The 17,675-nt window shown below is 40.5% G+C and overlaps 2 protein-coding genes across 3 annotated transcripts; both read right to left on the bottom strand.

Annotated features, from left to right (window-relative positions):
* Window positions 1-1,583: 1,583 nt before the first annotated feature.
* LOC122863512 (G-protein coupled receptor family C group 6 member A) lies at window positions 1,584-8,549 on the bottom strand. Of its 2 annotated transcripts, none has more exons than XM_044170086.1 (6): window positions 8,311-8,549; window positions 6,613-6,904; window positions 4,911-5,753; window positions 4,496-4,711; window positions 3,803-3,920; window positions 1,584-3,025 (listed from the first exon to the last, which is right to left on the bottom strand). In XM_044170086.1, the coding sequence occupies exons 1-6, from the start codon at window positions 8,520-8,522 to the stop codon at window positions 1,869-1,871; spliced, it is 2,838 nt and encodes a 945-aa protein (XP_044026021.1). In that variant the 5' UTR covers window positions 8,523-8,549; the 3' UTR covers window positions 1,584-1,868. The 2 variants fall into 2 exon arrangements, with proteins under 2 accessions (XP_044026021.1, XP_044026022.1); XM_044170087.1 differs by lacking the exon at window positions 8,311-8,549 and adding an exon at window positions 7,087-7,389.
* A 6,944-nt stretch (window positions 8,550-15,493) lies between these two features.
* Window positions 15,494-17,256, bottom strand: zgc:112001 (uncharacterized protein LOC550384 homolog). The gene has a single exon (XM_044169726.1). The coding sequence runs from the start codon at window positions 17,013-17,015 to the stop codon at window positions 16,128-16,130; it is 888 nt and encodes a 295-aa protein (XP_044025661.1). The 5' UTR covers window positions 17,016-17,256; the 3' UTR covers window positions 15,494-16,127.
* Between the last annotated feature and the right edge of the window lie 419 nt (window positions 17,257-17,675).

A 17,675-nucleotide genomic window follows, 5' to 3' on the forward strand; every position in this document is an offset into this window, starting at 1 on the left:
GAAAGACGTAAGATTACAAAGAACCCTTTGTAATTTGTCAGTAAATGAACTGGTCTGATGACATACCAAGGCAATGGTAATCATCAACCACATCCCCCTAAGATGAATCTTGAGCCAGTGGGGGTTACATAAGATACTTGTTTTTTATGATTGGGTCCCCCGTTTTGTTCGTCTCATGCATGCGCACGAGGGTGATACATGATACATGAGGGGTCTGCTAATGGTTTCACACTATTCCACTGATCTACAAGTGGCAGTAATGCACCAAGAAACGCATTAATTCCCCAGCAAAGTCAGCAAAGAAGAAAACTGCAAGAATAGAAATAAACAATGCAGGATTCATACTTTTAAGTGAAATCAGCTTTTCGTTTATGAGGTTGGAAATGCACTCTTCATGTTTGTTAGACCTCAAGGAGACATAAATGTGTTCTGGTGAGAAACACTGAATGTAAACAGAACTGTTGTTTGGTTACAAGACAACTCCACGGGGAACCTTTAAGCCTTTAAATGCATCAATCTGTCAATCCAACTAGACTTCCTGGATAGTATTTCATTGTCTCACCAGTACCTGAAGCAATACTTCCCGACTAACACAGCCCCTTGCATTGTTCTAACACATAGCTGTTTTTGGTCTGAACACCTGCTTAGGCTTTTATTTTGTGATGTGGCCCATCCACACAGAGTGCACAGTTTTTACATTGTGTGTAACTTCATATCACCTTGACACAAAGAAGGCCAAGTTAAGTTGCAAGCTATCCAGCTTAGCTACTATAGACACCTTGTTGATCTGTTGAACTGCCGGTTATAATGCACAATGGTGCACATACGGTGTAAACAATTTACAACAAGTTTTTAAAAAGCATTTTTGTTTTAATACCACTTGTGGTTGTATACAATACAAATAATACAATGAAAATAAAACTTTATTTATAGCGCACTTATCAAAACAAAGTACAAAGTGCTTCACAGAGAGAAATAAAATACCACAGTGTATGACACAATATAAAATACATAAATACAATAAAATAAACAGACAGTTTAGGTAAAATCAGGATCTGCTTTCCAATAAAAATGCATTTTGAGAAGAAACTTAAAAGAAGACACTGACTCAAACAACCTCATTTCTTTGGGCAAGTTGTTCCAGAGCCTCGGGGCCCTGATAGCAAAACCTCTGTCCCCCTTAGTTTTCATCCTGGACTCAGGAACAGACAGGAGACCCCTGCCCGAAGATACCAAACTACGTGAAGGTTCATAAGGGATTATAAGGTCTAAAATATAGTCTGGAGCCACAAAGAGCCTTAAAAGTAATCAATAAGATCTTAAAATCAGTCCTGAAACCAACAGGGAGCCGATGTAAAGAGGCTGAAACAGGTGTGATGTAATCGTACTTCTTGGTCCTGGTTAACAGCCGAGCAGCTGAGTTCTGTACAGTCTGCAGTCGTGTCAAAGTTTTTTGATTAAGACAAATGAACAGACTGTTACAATAATCAAGGCGTGAGGAGATAAAAACATGTACAACAGTTTCTGCATCACTAAGATTTAGAATAGATCGGATTTTTGCAATGTTTCTGAGGTGATAGAAACATTATTGGACAAGCTTAGTGATATGTTGCTCAAAACAAATTGCTATCAAACAGGACACCAAGATTTCTTGCAACAGGCTTGATATGTTGTGACAGGTAACCAGTAGATGGCAGTATTTGTTTCAAATATGAGTCAGGTCTTCTGTTTATTGAAGAATACAACAGTTCTTAGCAGAAAACACATTTTAACTTAAAAAATCGTACAAAAGGTTGGCTTTAAAAAGGGTATAATAAAATATCAGTACAGTACACATTAGTACACATCGAATGTTTCTGGAACTAGTTTTAGAAGGATATACTCCTACGTCTCCTTGTTACTTTTGTTCCTAGCCTGTTAGACAGAGAATAGGCAGGGATGTTTTCATTGGACATAGGCATTATGACCAGCTTTAAATCAGTAGGACTAACCTCGCTCAGTGTCCCTGAGCTCCTCAATATAGTTGACGTACTTGATATGGAAAACCTGTCACTCTTTTGTGAGGGTGTGCTCATTCTGGGGAAATCTATGTCTGTCTCTGAATCAAGATCTGGGCTGGAGATGACTCGCCATCTCTTCAGAATCCTCTCCATTGTATCAGTCTTTGACGCCCAAAACACTTCATAACACTTGGGTAAAAAATGGCAGAAGATGATGCCATAGCTAGATACTAGAATGGCTGAAGCCTGCACAGGAGTACCTTCTTCTTTGTTGGTGATATACACTGGGATAAAACACACCCATACAAACAAGTACATCAGCATGCTAAAAATGATGTAGCCTGTTTCACTGAATTCCTGAGGAACCTTCCTGCCTTTGAAGGCCAAGAGGAAGCCAACCAATGCTAGCAGAGCTATGTAGCTCAGCATAATGCCAAAACCTATGTATGTGGCACCTTCACGACACTGGAATATTTTCTTCATGGTTTGTGGAGATGGAAGTGTGTGATCAATATCAGGAGAATCAAAGATCAGCCAGAGAAGACAGATGATCCCCTGGACAGTAGTTACCACGATGACAATTACAGGTGGCTTGTAAAATTTGTGTAGTCGCCTGTTTGTCATTTGACCAAAGGGAAGGAAAGCCAGGAAGGTACGATAGGCCTTGACTAGGACGCAGGACACACACAGGGTGAAGCCCATCGCATACATTACCTGGCGGGCCCGGCAGAGGTGTATACTGGGCTTGCCCATGAAGCATATCACACTTGCGAAACTCACTGCCAGACCAGCCATCATCACACAGGACAATCTCACCTCAGCTCTTTTCATAGGTGGGGAATCTCTGAACACCAAAAAGATAATGAAGGTAACCAACAAGAGCAAGATGCCAAAGGCTGCAGCTGCCATCATGGTGATGGGATGAGGAGCACTCCATTGCAAGTAGGACTCCCATCTTGGCTTGCACTCACTCCAACCCTTGAGAGACCAAGTTTCATTGGGACACTTTTTGCAGTCATGAAGATCTGTAAGAGAAGATGGTGATGTACATGTTAGGCAAAATATTCTGGTTTATTTATGTCCGCAACAGGCCACCAAATCTGCAGTTCACAGTGATAGAAATAAAAGTTCCTTTAAAGCCCTCTTTTAATATACTTTGAAAGGAGACCTTTTGTGGACAGCGTTATTGTATTAATTATGTATCAAAATGCCACACCCTGAGGGACAGTGAATGACCTAGACACACACACACACACATCCTTGTACTTCTATCTTTGTGAGGACCGACATTGACATAATGCATTCCCTAGCCCGTTACCCTAAATAAATAAATAAATGCCTACCATACCTTAACCATAACCTAATTCTAACCTAAAAAACGTGTTTCAGTCCTTACTATGTAGCAAGTACAAGTACACACACACACACACACACACACACACACATTCATTACAAAAACTGTTGCACTGTTTATTTAGTTTTCACTTATTTGTATTTGTATTTTTTAACTCCAAGTCTACAATTTATTATTATTATTGTTATTATCTTATCTTACTTATCTGTATATATTTTAATAGCACATTTCTTCTGTTTAAGTACATGTTTTTTTCACACTTGCTTTGGCAATGTTAACATCTGTTTCCCATGCCAATAAAGCCCCATTGAATTTTGAATTATTCAGATGTATGTCTACTCTTGACTCGCAAAGTCTAAATGACATGTGTAAGGGCCCCAGTGTCTCATGTTGGTTTACATTTTGAAGCTCAAATTGAATATAAAATTAGCATGTAAATCAGGCATACCCCAGGCATCTGTATAGGTCCCCTCCTCACATAGGGTACAGTTGTAACAGCAGGATACGTTCAAGATCTTCTTCACTGAACCAGGGGCACAGGGGTCTGAGCATCTGGACAGAGGGGTCTTTGAGAGCAAAACAAGAGAACAACCTGTAACTGATTAGTCTAGGCCAGATTCCCATATTTCTTTGGGTAAGGATATTCATGGCTCCCAGATGATTTATTATGGGTTCAGTATGCTTCAAAAAAAGAAAGTCATACAATGTGTCGACCCATCACATCTAAAGGCAAAACTGTATATACCTGTGGCCACACTCAGTGGCAGGGCAAAAAGCCTACCATCAGAGCCTCATCCTAGTTACATCCCACTGCCTCCCTGATCTCTCTTCAAGAACTCTGTGTCTTTTGCACATTTTTGTAGTCCCAACGTAATTAATCATACAAATGGGGATAACAGTGCAAACTTCTGCACAGTCTCTTCTCAAAGGCGTTCATGGCACACCTCCACACAAATGTGCCCAATAACTGCATAAAGTGGGCGTGATTGTAGGATTGTCTGTTTTAGGCCCTTAATGTCTTTGGTGATAACATGACTCTTTGTCTTGACTCACATGCTGTCTTGCCTCAGGACACATGGACAGTCACTACACTGACTATTGCAGCAATCAAAGCAATGAGTGGAGTACCGTGTTGACTTACTGTGGTATTGGCTGTTGAAAGCCAGGTGACATTTTCCCCATCAAGTTCTATTTGTTTATCAAGAACATGGTATTTCCCAATCCTTTGAAATCTTCTGTGGTGTCCATCCTTTTCCCACATGATCAGATCATAACCATTTTCAAAATCACCGTTTTTGTCAAAGGAGAAATTCTGGTTGTCAAATTTAAACTTAACCATCCTCAGTTCTTTAAGAAGCTGCAAAGCAAAGGACAGAAGGTCAATTAAACAAAATTCTTTTTGCAGAGATTGTCACTGTAACAGATAATTTCCCAAACTATTATTAGAATTCAAAGGGAAGGAAGCACACATTACATTCTAATTCCTAAAATAAAGAGGCCACTGTACACTTTCAAATTTGAATTTGTTCTCATCTTAAGATGATATAAATCCTCACCTTCCATGGTGGGAAGTTAATTTCTCCGAAGCATGCGGAACTGTTGCACTCTAGTAGATTTTTGATAGCATTTGCTATGGCCCGAACCGCTACTTTGGTAAGGAAGGCTTCACTTGTATCCAGAGCTTTCACAAGGTAGTCATCATTTTGCTCTTGGGGATCCTTGAAATTGCATGCATTGACAGATTTGATTTTCAGGAGGTCAGGTGTGGGACAATAGGGTGGGGGCTTGTTTGAGAAACATTCTGAGGTGCAGTTGAATCTCAGGTTCTTGTATTCTTCAATGAAGTGGTTGTATCCTCCTGGCGTTGCTGTAAGATTCTTGAGATAATTATCAAATGATTCACTCTCACCTGTAATAAAGGTAAAGCCCAAGATGTCCCCAACCTTGTTGATGCCATCCATCTGGGCAATGGACCGGCTCCTGGACCAGGCATCACTGGCAATCCAGGTCCTTGATGTGTTGGTCCTGATCATTTCCTTAAAGAGGAAGCTAACCAGCTCTGCCTTGAGGATTAGCAGTACCACTTGGGAACTGGAGGAGCGGATCTTCTGGGCGACCTCCATGATTCGTTGCATGCTGCGTGAATCATTCAGGTAAGAAGGCAACACCTCCTGGTAGGCCAAGCACACACTATTTTCCTCAGCATCCTTGAGGAAGCTCTGGAGAGCTGCTCTTCCGTATTCATCATCCCCATACACAACCCCGACCCAGTTCCATTTATAGGAATGCATCATTTTGGCCACTGCTTTGGTCTGGTGCGTATCACTGGGAATAGTGCGTAGAAAAACTGGGTAGCGCAGCTTATCACTCAGTTCTGGTGAAGATGATGTGCTGCTCAGCTGATAATGAGATAAAATTGTACAAGAAGAATTTTAAATACACAAAAAATAAACTTAAACATAAATTTGTGAATTACAGACTGTGAAAGTACACTCTTATTTGTTATAGCACCCAAAAGTCCCCTCAAATCCCCAAAATTTCCCCCATGTCACAACAAAATTAAGGAGTACATATTTAAATCTTAGTATGATTAGTAATATTACAATATTTACTAGAATACTACAAAATTTTCGGAAAGACACTTGTTTGAGGTCTTACCAAAAGTTAGTTGAGAAAATCATACAAATTTAATCTCTGGGTTCAGTGAAAAGATTGTTCCAGGATGTGCTTAACCTAAAGCACAACAACTGGAAGTAGGGGCAAACAGCTAGCCTCTGCCAAAGACTAACATATGCATTCCAACAGTTCCAAATTTATCTGGTACCAATACATAAAAAAATACCTGTGTTTTGAAAAGTTCATAATGAGTACAGGACCTGCTGTTGTACAGTAAAAAGATCTACATGTGTAAATATGACAGATTTGGAGTTACTGGAAGGAATCTTTGATGGAGCTAGGCTAGCTGTTTCCCTCTGCTTCCATTGTTTGTGCTAATCTAAGATAATGTCTGATACATGTCCTGGGCCTCCTGTACTGAATGCATAGACTTGAAATTGAAATTGATCATCCAACTCCCTATAAGAAGCCAAACATATTTCCCAATATGTTGTAGTATTTCTTTAACAAATGCAGCTTAAACATTAAAGCCTCCACAACTAATACATAATTAAATGCCTACAATTAAGTCTAGCAAACAGGACATGAAACACCTTCTACGCCCACCCTCTATTTGCTGATCAGACAGTATTTGTGACTCACTAGAGGGACCATGTACACATTCAGCAGTCTGGCCACAGCGATGGACACCTCAGAGTACAATGCTCCTAAAATAATCTTGACTCTGGGCCTGAAGTCAGTGTAGTCGCACTCCACATTAAGAGACCTGTTGACTGCGAACATGTGCCCCACATTCTGCAATGCTTTGCTTGCATATGCGCATGTGTCACACATCAAATATCCAAGACGCACTCCTGGGAGGAAGCCAGATGTATTTATCTCCTCAATTTCGTGGATTGCAGCCAAGGATCTCATAAATGATGTCAGATCAAAACTGAAAATGACAATAAAACATGAAATTATCTGTGCCTCGAGGAACTGTGGCAGAAAATTTGCAAGCTATTTACACATTTTTAATACATGTAAATCTTTTGGATTGAGTTGTTTCAGTTCATAGAAGAAATGATATTTACAAGCAGAGCACATAATGCTGGAGAAACCTCCTACTGAACTTACTGAAGATGAGAAATATTTATTTAGAATCTTCAGGATCACAGCACTGAAGAAAGATGTTAAAGACCACACCCGCACTTATTTAGCTGGAAAAGTACAAGTGCTCTCACAGACGAAGATTTTTGAATTAAGTCAAAAGAGAGAAATCATAGTAATGACTGAAAAGATGTAGATTGAAGCCAGAATACAAAAATGATAAAACATCTGAAAAATATAGTAAGTTATGCAAATACACACGTATATTTTTCCCTTATTTCTGATTTATATAAACATATTATAAATATACACCACTCATACATTTATTTTTGTTTATTTTATTATTTCTTTTTAATTATGATTCATTTATTAGTAAATGGTAAATGGACTGTACTTGTATAGCACATTTCTAGTCTCCTGACCACTCAAAGCGCTTCACACACATCACATTCACCCCATGATGGCAGAACTGCTCATCAGTACTCATTCACACACACTCACTCCCCGAAGGCACAGTCCTCTGGAGCAATTTGGGGTTCAGTGTCTTGCCCAAGGACACTTCGACATGCGGGCTGGGGGAAGCCGGGACTGCCGACCTTCCGATTGGTGGACGACCAGCTCTACCACCAAGCCACAGCCGCCCCTTAGTCACTGTTCACATTGTAATAATGAATATGGCTGTATGAATTGCAAAAGATTTTGTTGGGGGGAAATGGGGGATTCAAAAAATAAGGTATCAAATACAGAAAAAGAAAACAAACAGTGATGTCAGCAATTTATTGAAATTGTCTCCAAGGGAACTAATATTTTTATGCCTCTGCCCCGGCCTTGGCCGGAGACATTATGTTTTTGGGTTGTCTGTCCGTCCATCTGTCTGTCCCATTCTTGTGAACACGATATCTCAGGAATACCTGGAAGGTCACTGTTAACTCACAAAACAGGTTTTTAGCCATAACTCAAGAATTGATGACCATGTTTCACAGTTGGTTGGACAATTAATTGGTGACACTTTTGACTCAAAGGTCAAAGGTAATTGTTTAGCCATAATTGGGTGATTCCAGATTTCACACACACTGACTGGGACGACACAATCAGTTAACAATAACTAGCACAGTACGGGCCATCTCATCCACTCTGCATCTAAACTGCAATTTGACTGGTCGGTGGAGGCAACCCACATACTTAAAATGAAGGATACACTTCCTGACACATACCATCTCATGTAGCAAATATATCTGTTCTCATACTCACTCTGAGCAGTGGAAGCTTTCAGGTCTAATCCGTTCATGAAGAGCCTTCACTTTATGATGACATGGCAACATTATACCTATCACAACATCCCCCGTAGCTTGGGCCCCGCAAATGGACTGAGCAGAGTCACATCCATCCACACAAGCCGGGATGCCGATCAGAATGATCAGGGCTGAGAGGAAGCTACTCAGCAGACAACACTTCTGCATCATGAATGGCGTAGGTGAAAAAGCACTTCAGGGATGTGCAGGAACACTTTTAATGTCTCACATGGAAATGGGAGGTGCTAGACACAGTGCATGCAAGAAACCTGTTTTAAAGCGAAACTGAAAAGAATGCTAGCACAAGGAAGTACCATAGAATATCTTTAATTGAGACAATTGTTGGATAGAATCATGAATACTGTTTCTCTGGTCCCTGAAGTGGGGTCCAATGACCATTAGAGGCCCTTGAGAGTGGGTGTCTCAGTGAATGAATGAATGAATGAATCTACCAATCAAAGAAAAAATGCTGGTTATTTATTTGCACCTTTATTATTATAAAAACAATAGAAAGCTTATAACTATATGCTTTTTGAATTGGTATGCTCGTTGTTTGCTGTGACAGCCCAGCCTGAACTTTGTTTTTGTTTGTGTCCTCTGCTTAGCTGTGCTCTCTTCTCTTTCCAGAAAGTCAGAGGGTGGAGCTGAGAGGCTGTCAGTGATGCAGTGAATGTGAGTAGGCTGGGCTCAGAGGGCAGTATAATGTGTTGTCAGACCAGAATTGCCCATGCAAAAATCAGGCAGGACAGGAAAACAGGTGGGCAGGGCAGCAAGCAAAACAGGCCAGAGCCAGCACAACCAGCAGGCTAAAGACAGCACAGACTGCTGTGGAACTATATGCCTTTTTAATCGATTGCTTTTTGTCATTTCCCTCTATTTATGTCCTTCTATTCACTGCAAACACAGTTTTGTCACACTTTTAAACCAGGCTGTGTTGGGACTTGCAGTGTTATTCCACGCCAATATTTCTAATTATCTCTAATTATCCTCTGGTGTATTTTGCAACTGTCCTTGGTTCCCTTTCAGATGGGATCTCTTTCTTAATGTACGCTATACATGTACACTGGACAGATCAGGTTGAAAGTTTTGGTCCTGTGACCATGTGTGCACCAGTGTGTTGTGGGAGGAAAGGTCTGTTTGGATGACAGTGCTTTGGATAGGGTCTAATTATCCTCAGGTCTATTTCGAACGAGGCCCGACTGTCCTTGGGTTCCTTTCGGATCAGGTCTGCCTGATCCTGGGAAGACCCCTAATGCATGTCTTTGGCCTGTGGGAGAAAAGTTCTGTTTGGGTTGACCGAGTTTGGATCAGGTCTTATTATTATCAGTTTTAGTCCATATCGGTGGAATATATATCACATACGTACAGTAGGTTTTGTGTTCTCATACCGGCAGAGAGTTCAATCAGAAGTGGATGCAGACCCTCCTTTACAGGTGGTCTCAGTGTGGTTGTTTAGGCTGCACTAGAGATTGGATGATGATGTTCTCACCATCTTACACAAACTCGAGTAAGCATGTAAACAACCAGGTAATCAACTGCGTCAAAGATGTGGGTATGAACACAAGTTGTCTAACCTTAACCACACTGTCACCGTTCTTGGACAATACCTTACATACTTTAACTGTCATACTCACAACTGACCTGAATGAATTAATGTAATGCTACTTTCGGATGTAATTTACAGGAAACTGGGCAAATTTCACACGAAGCACTTCAGTTAACAAAGCATAGATGTTCAGTAATGTGTTATTTGCCTGTTTACAGCATCTCTACAGACTGTGTAACCATAATTCTGTTACTAACTCGACATCTCTCTCCCGTAGTTCTGTGCTTTCTCGTCTCTCTCCTCTCTCCGTCTGTCGCTTTCAGCAGGTATTTCTGCCTCCGGAGCTATTGTCATTATTATTCCTATAGCTGTGATTCCTATTATTATTAATTTATTAATATTAATGTAACCACTACCATTACATTATTACTATTGTAAACATTCTAGGTGGTGTTTTCATTGTACTTCCCCCCCATAAATAAATAAGTGACTCAATAAATAAATTAATATGCCATTAAATGCACCAAAAATAATATTAAAATTAATTTAGGCATTAAATAATTTATAAAATGTGACACAAATTGATATTTTGTTGTATTATCGTCAAGCTGGGGAATCAAGCAGGCAGGAGAAGGACCGAGATCAGATCAGAGTCCTGGTCGGAGCCAGCTGTCCCTCAGTGGCCACAAGCCACCGTTGTGGCATGTATAGTCGATGTAAACACTCTGATGTCGATCAACCAATAGGTGAAAAGTTAAGACCATTTACATAATGAAGCAGAAATGCATACAGAAATGTAAAAAGACAAAACAGAAATAAATAAGTTGGAGGAAATAAATGGAGGGGGGGATAATAGATACATAAATAAATAAATACATAAATAAATATATTCGAAAAATGAATGAATATAGAAATAACAATGTATGAATAAATCAATTGATAAATAAATAAATACAAATAAATGAAGAAATACATTAATAAATAACATGGAAACTTAAATGGGAAAGTAAATAAATACAATTAATACAAATGTAAATAAATATAGAAGCAAATTACAACAGAAATATCAATTTGTGTCACATTTTATAAATTATTCAATGCCTAAATTTTAATATTATTTTTGGTATATTTAACGGCAAATTAATTTATTTATTGAGTCATTTATTTATTTATTAAGTTGATTATGAAGGTATTATTGGAGCAAAACAACTGAGCACCTGTGACAGTGGAATCTGTAGTTGTAGAACATCGTCACACATGTGTATCAGTAAATTTGTCAGTCAAAATACTTTTTACATTTTTTTTTCTCTCCTACAAACACAACAGTAACACCTTGTCAAATTCTTCCTTGCAGGTGCACAAATCCTGTGCTACCAATCACAAATTAAGAAACTCATACACTCACATTTTTGCTACAGTTGCTGCAGTGAATATGGTGCAAACACATTCACACACCTGTATCAAATAATTTGAAATCATGGACAAAATTTGCACAGATGCTGGCTGCGTCCCGACCTCACAGCCTGCAGCTGTCATTGGCTGGGAGCTACACACCGCTGCCCAAAGGTTGACGCCCAGAAACGTCCCGAACACAGCAAACTAAGAAGAAACTAAGAAAATAGAAGAGAATAAAGAAAACCCTACTTATTCTGCCTTTAAGTACATTTTGACCATATGAGCAATCACCACACCATTTTATACTGAACGGCACAATACTTCATTTGTTCTGCAAAGGCTCATTGAGATTTACAGTAAGCCAATAATAAAGTCAAATTTTCTCTACAGCCAACTGAATAAACTCATAAAATATAAACACCAGTTTCAACGGTCAGTTCTCAAGTTTCTCACTGTCAGTGTTCATCTATCAGGTAAATGGTAACAAGCACTGCCCATCCAAAATGGTGACATCTGGAGAACACATTTTGAAAATTTGCACAAAGACATAGCAATAAATCTAATTAATTCAGAATTAATTCAATGTATTATAAAAGAAAAACTCCAAACATTAGAAGAAACTATTAAAGACAACCAAAAGCCCCTTGATTTCCCAATTATTTGGGAAGAATTGACAACATAGACAAAGTCTCTCCAGCCAAGAAAAAGTTGTGGTCCGGACAGCATTAAAAATGAAATGCTCAAATGCAGCACCCCAGAGATGCAAGGTGCAGTGTTGAAGTTGTTCAATATCGTACTACAATCGGAATGTTTTCTACATTGTGGTATGGGGGGCAAAATGTATGATCTGGTTAAATCAATGCATTTGGAAAATAGCTGTGTTCTAATAATGGAGACAAACTGAATCCTTCACCCAGAGAAGAGGTGTTCATCAGGGCTGCAACTTAAGCCAGACATTAATATGTATAGAAATGAACTTGCTGTACAGTTGGATCAATTTGCTGCTCCTGGCCTCTCCCAGATAGAGAGGTGAAGTCTCTGTTTTACGCTGATGACCTTGTTCTACTGTTTCCTACTGAACAAGGACTACAGCAACAACTGGACATAGTAGAGAAGTACTGTCAGAACTGGACCCTGGCAGTAAATATGAAGTAATCAAAAATGCCCTAGATGTCAGGAGAACAAATATCAGTTTACCATAAATAATCATATCTTTGAACGCAATATGAGTTATACCTGTCTTGGTATAACCATAGCAGCATCAGGGAGTTTCAACATGGCAGTGAATGCACTAAAAGAAAAAGCTCGAAGAGCTCTAAATGCAATTAAGAGAAAATTTTATAATTTTCAAATTCCAGTTCAAATTTGGCTTAAAATATTTGATAGTGTCATCCAGCCCATTGCGCTGTATGGTAGTGAAGTCTGGGGTCCACTCAGTCATCATAGCTATACCTGTTGGGACAAACATCCAACAGAATCTTTACATGCAGAATTCTGCAGATACATTTTACACGTGCACAGAAAAACAAATGCATGTAGAGCAGTATTAGGCAGATACTCACTGATAATTAACATTCAGAAGAGAGCACTCAAATTTTGTAATCACCTTAAATCCAGCCCCCGAGACCCCCTCCATCCCAAAGCCCTCCAAACCAAAGAGCTGAGCCCAGAGGAGAGTCCCCTATGTCAGTTGGTGCTGAGACTAACTGCCCCCCCCCCCGCCAGACACACTCTGACCAGTCTCACAACAACACTGCTTTCCAAACACCAATCAGACCAAATTCTAACACAATGTAAAGAAACCTATTTGGAACATTGGAAAGGAGAAACTAAAAGCCAAAGTAGATCAGAATGTTATCTGGCCCTAAAAAGAGATGATGAATCAGCAGAATCTCTCTCTGCTGTCAGAGACAGAAAGCAGAGACAGATCCTGACCGAGGACAGGCTCAGTGCCACAAACTGGCAATCAAAAAAGGAAGACACAAAAAATCCTGGCAGCCAAAAGAAAACCGAATATGTGGTCACTGTTGGACAGGTGAGGCTGAGACAGAGATGCACTTCCTCCTACAATGTACAACATTCAATAAAATAAGAAACATTTACTTAAACAAGTTTAACTCTGTAATGTCAGATTTCAAAGAGCTAAATGAGCTCTTCAAATTAACAATATATTATATTATATATATAAATTAAAATAGAAGGAGGCAGGGCCGATCCTGCTGCCCAATATGCATCAACATGCCACAACCAGAGGGACAGCGAATGACCTACACACACACTCATAAAAAAATGTTGCAGTGTTTAGTTTTCACTTTATTATTATTAGTAGTATTATTATTGTTATCCCCTTACTTATCTGCATATATTTTAATATCACAATTCTTCTGTTTACGTATGTTTTATTTTACACATGCTTTGGCAAAGTCAACATCTGTTTCCCATGCCAATAAAGCCCAACTGAATTGAATTGAAATGTAAACATGTAAAATGGAGTGTGATACAAAGAGTTCTGGTGGTGGTTGAGTTTGAGTGCGAAAACAGTTTGAAGTTTGAAAGATGTGGTCATTGAATGCATTTTTGTGTCAAAGCAATAAAACGTGATCCAGTTTAGTCCACACTGACTTCTGCCGTGCTGACTGTGTGAAGAGTTTTGAGAAAGTGAACTGCTATAGAGAAATGTGACTTAGCAATAGTAAAACACTGTAACTGCATACAGTTAGAGTCTGCAGTTCAATGTGTCTCCAGAGAAACTCCAGCTGTCCCATGGGGATTAAATCCAAAGTGAACCATGAAGATCATAAATATTCTTTAATAGTTAATGATTATTAAATGACAAGTGCAGCTGATTCCATTCCAATGGGGATCTATTACATTGTGTATGTCATTTTCCTTCAGTCCCAATGCAGATTTGAGAAGGTGTTACTTAGCAAACTTATTGAACTGATGAGTAAATATGCCATGTGAAATGTCAGTTCACCCAAATTACAAAACAGCATATTTTATTCACCTCCCTATCCATGCAGTTTGAGTTGTATTTGTCGGGTTGAGAGATATCTGTCTGAGATTTCTGCCTCCACCCCCATGGTAGAAAGTATTTTTGTAGAGACAGAAATCTGACAGACGTCTCCAAACCTGGATTGAAAAGATGTTAGTTAGGGATGTGGGGTAAACTTGGTATTCAAGAATTCATGTGAGGCAGCCTCTCAACATTCATTCCTAGGAGGTTTCTCGGGAAGAAGTTGGCACTAACAATAGAGACTGTGTATAGTTAGTACACCTCCAGTTAATTAATTCCTATTAAATACCAAGTCTGTGTAACCCAGAATCATTTAATCAGTGCACAGTAGCTTAGCAAAAATGTCCAAATGTGTCTACAGCAAGGCTGGATTACCAACTGGGCAAAGTGGGCAACTGCCCCGGGGCCTGAGGGCTAAATGTTATGGTGTGGCAATTAGTTTGTGGTCATTATATTCATTGAAAATGTGTTTGTTAATACTGTATGAAGCACTAAGGTGCATTATGGACCGAAATGATGACTTGGCATTATTACTCAGGCTCTGGCCTCACCTCATATCTGATTGTAAGGCATTTCTTATATTTACATGATGTGACAGACTAAATACATTTCTGATTAATCAAGTTACTACAAAGTAAGTCCTAATTACTGACCACTACATACACTATGCATAGAGAGTAGGAGAAATGGGGAGGTCATTTGGGGCCCACAGCCATTTGTGCCCTGGAGGCCCCCTAGTGGGTTAACCCAGCACTTGACTACAGGTAAGCATAACTCAACATATATGGAGAAAACAATTTCTAATAAGTACATGATAAACATTTTTTTTACTTGGGTTTAAATGGAGCACTTACTTCAAGGAAATTCCTCTGGAGATTATGCTTTTCAACTTAATACAACTAAACTTACTCTAATAACTGTTGCATATATGTCTCACTATTTCTGCTATAGTTGGTACCAAATTACATAGTTCTTTCAAGGTATCATAATGAAATTATTAGGATATGATGGACTACACATTTAAAATGCAACCTTCTAAAGACTATTGTATGAGCTGCCTCAGTTTGAGTTTCTCAGTTGTCAGACTGCCAGTGTGGTAGAAAGTTCCAGAAAAAAGCTGGACCTTGAGTTAAGACTTTTTTTTGGCAAACTCCAAAGTCAAGAATAAACTTTCATACTCAACAGTATGTCCCCACGGTTGGTTTCTTCCACCGTTAGTCGTTTATTGTGGAGAAATTGTAGTTAGGTGATGAAAACCAGCAGATATCAACAAACATGTTCAATGGCATTCATGGAGTCAAGAAAGACAAAATAAGATCATCACTTGGATTTCTATTCTTTAAAAAAAAAAAAAATCAAGTGATCTATACATCACTTTCATCTACATTCCTGTTAAATACAAGCCAAATGAATTCAAATCAACAGTAACACAGTTCATTTAGACTGTCATCACGGTTGGTCTATCCTCTGATATTATACAGTGAATAGCAGTAGTATTAGGAGGTAACACTTTGGAATGAGGTCAGATAAATTAGAATAAACTGATGCCTGAAAAAGTTAAAGAATATGGCTGTTTACTTCCTAGTCTTCCCACTGCTGGCCCCCCTTCCTCTGCAGTGCAGTAGACCTCCAGTTCCCAGTCAATTCAATCAGTGGGCCAACAGTGTGATAAGTCTGATTCATTCATTTGTTCCCTGACTCTTAGTGTTTACTGTGCAGCCCTATAATGAAGTGTTACCGCTTTGTAGGCTCTTCAAACACACACACACGCACATCATGCTAACATAGAACAGTGTTCATGCATCACATCATACTGATGCTACACCGCGACCCTCTGCCTGTCCCGCGGGGTCACAGGCAGACCCGGCGGTTTGAGGGAGGAGGGGATGGGCAGCTCATGCAGGCTGTCCGGGAAGGTCGTAGGGCTCAGCTGCTTCAGAATAGTCTGCATAGCGGCGAGGACCAGCGGCGCCGGGCTTCTTCCTGCCAGGTACTTGTAGGTCTCCTCGCCCAGCACCTTGCTCCAGTGCTCCGGCTCTCTGCCCAGAGCTCCTTTCATTTTAAAGTGAACCTTTGGCATGAACATGAGCAGGTTGTCCAGACACTGCCTCCTCTCCCCGCCGGTCACCTCCTTGGAGTCCCTGAGTTTCTCCAGAATGATATCCAGCGGGGTCAAGCTGTTGTGGTCCAGGGCGAGCGGGGACACTCCGTTCCCCAGCAGCATGGCGACCGCCTCGGGCCGCAGGAGCTCGCAGGCTAGATGTAAAGGGGTTCTGCCGTCCTCCATGTGAAAAAATCCGGCTCGGTCCGTGTAAGGGGGCGTGCTGGCTACCCGATGAGTCCCCTGTAAGATGAGGCCGAGAATGTAAAGCCTGTCGTAGCGGACAGCCGTAGCCAGGTGTGGGGCGGAGGACGGGCAGCAGCAGAAGCGCTCCCCGGGCTTTGCTAGCGCTTCGTCGGTGTACCGGCTGAGCAGGTACTGGGCGTACGCCTGGTGGTCGTGAACTATAGCGTAGAGCAACGCCTCCGACGGGGTGTAATGCCTCTGGCTGGCGTTCTCCTCCTGGTAAAAAGTCTCCATCGTCCTTATGTCCTCCAGCATCCAGACCGGCTTCAGGTCCCGCACAGCCCGGTAGAAGAGCAGCGAGAAGGACTTCCGATGCTTCTCGGTGCTCCGAGCCGCCGAGCTGACGGTTAAAGAGGCCATGGCGACAAGCGACCCGAGTAACTTATGTCCCCAACGAGTAATGAGAGTTAGCGTCCTTCATCGCTCTGGAGCCGTTACTTGAAGAGCTGTGCAGTTACATGGGCAGAACGCAGAAACATGAGGTTTCCTTCGACGCTACGGCGCTAGCTACAGTCATTTATAAAGAGACAGTGTCGCATTCCTGCGCGTTCCTCCTGACAACTGCGGGATTCTCTCTGCAGTCCTGAGCTAGTACGCAAGCGCAGAATATAATAACGTCTAAAGAGTCAAGGAAACTTTATTGACAACAGTGTTAAACATTTCCTGGAACCGGAGACCTCAGAACGTCACATGATTTTAGTTTTATTTGGATACAAACTGCTGCACATTAGAGCAGTTCTTTTTTAACTGGATAGTATTAGGCTACTCTAGAATGTTTTGGGAATTATTTAAAAAAATTGCACATCTGAAAGGGACCCACGTGTTTTAAATTACTATGACTATGAGGAGGAAACAAGTGGGAATGATGTATAACAGCGCTCACATTTTTTAATCACCTTAACTCCAGCCCTCCATCCCAAAGCCCTCCAAACCCAAGAGCTGAGCCCAGAAAAGAGTCCCCTATGTCAGTTGGTGCTGAGACTAACTGCCCCCAGAGAAAAGAAATGTAAAGAAACCTAT

Source organism: Siniperca chuatsi, linkage group LG16 (assembly GCF_020085105.1).
Source record: "Siniperca chuatsi isolate FFG_IHB_CAS linkage group LG16, ASM2008510v1, whole genome shotgun sequence".
NCBI lineage: Eukaryota > Metazoa > Chordata > Actinopteri > Centrarchiformes > Sinipercidae > Siniperca > Siniperca chuatsi.

What these genes read in the sequence shown, in the direction of transcription:
- LOC122863512 (XM_044170086.1), bottom strand. Translation starts at nt 8,522, where the DNA reads ATGATGCAGAAGTGTTGTCTGCTGAGTAGCTTCCTCTCAGCCCTGATC. An exon ending in ATGTGTACATGGTCCCTCTA is followed by an intron (nt 5,754 to 6,612) that starts GTGAGTCACAAA and finishes TCTCATTATCAG; the next exon opens with CTGAGCAGCACATCATCTTC. An exon ending in GACCTATACAGATGCCTGGG is followed by an intron (nt 3,026 to 3,802) that starts GTATGCCTGATT and finishes CTTCTCTTACAG; the next exon opens with ATCTTCATGACTGCAAAAAG.
- zgc:112001 (XM_044169726.1), bottom strand. Translation starts at nt 17,015, where the DNA reads ATGGCCTCTTTAACCGTCAGCTCGGCGGCTCGGAGCACCGAGAAGCAT.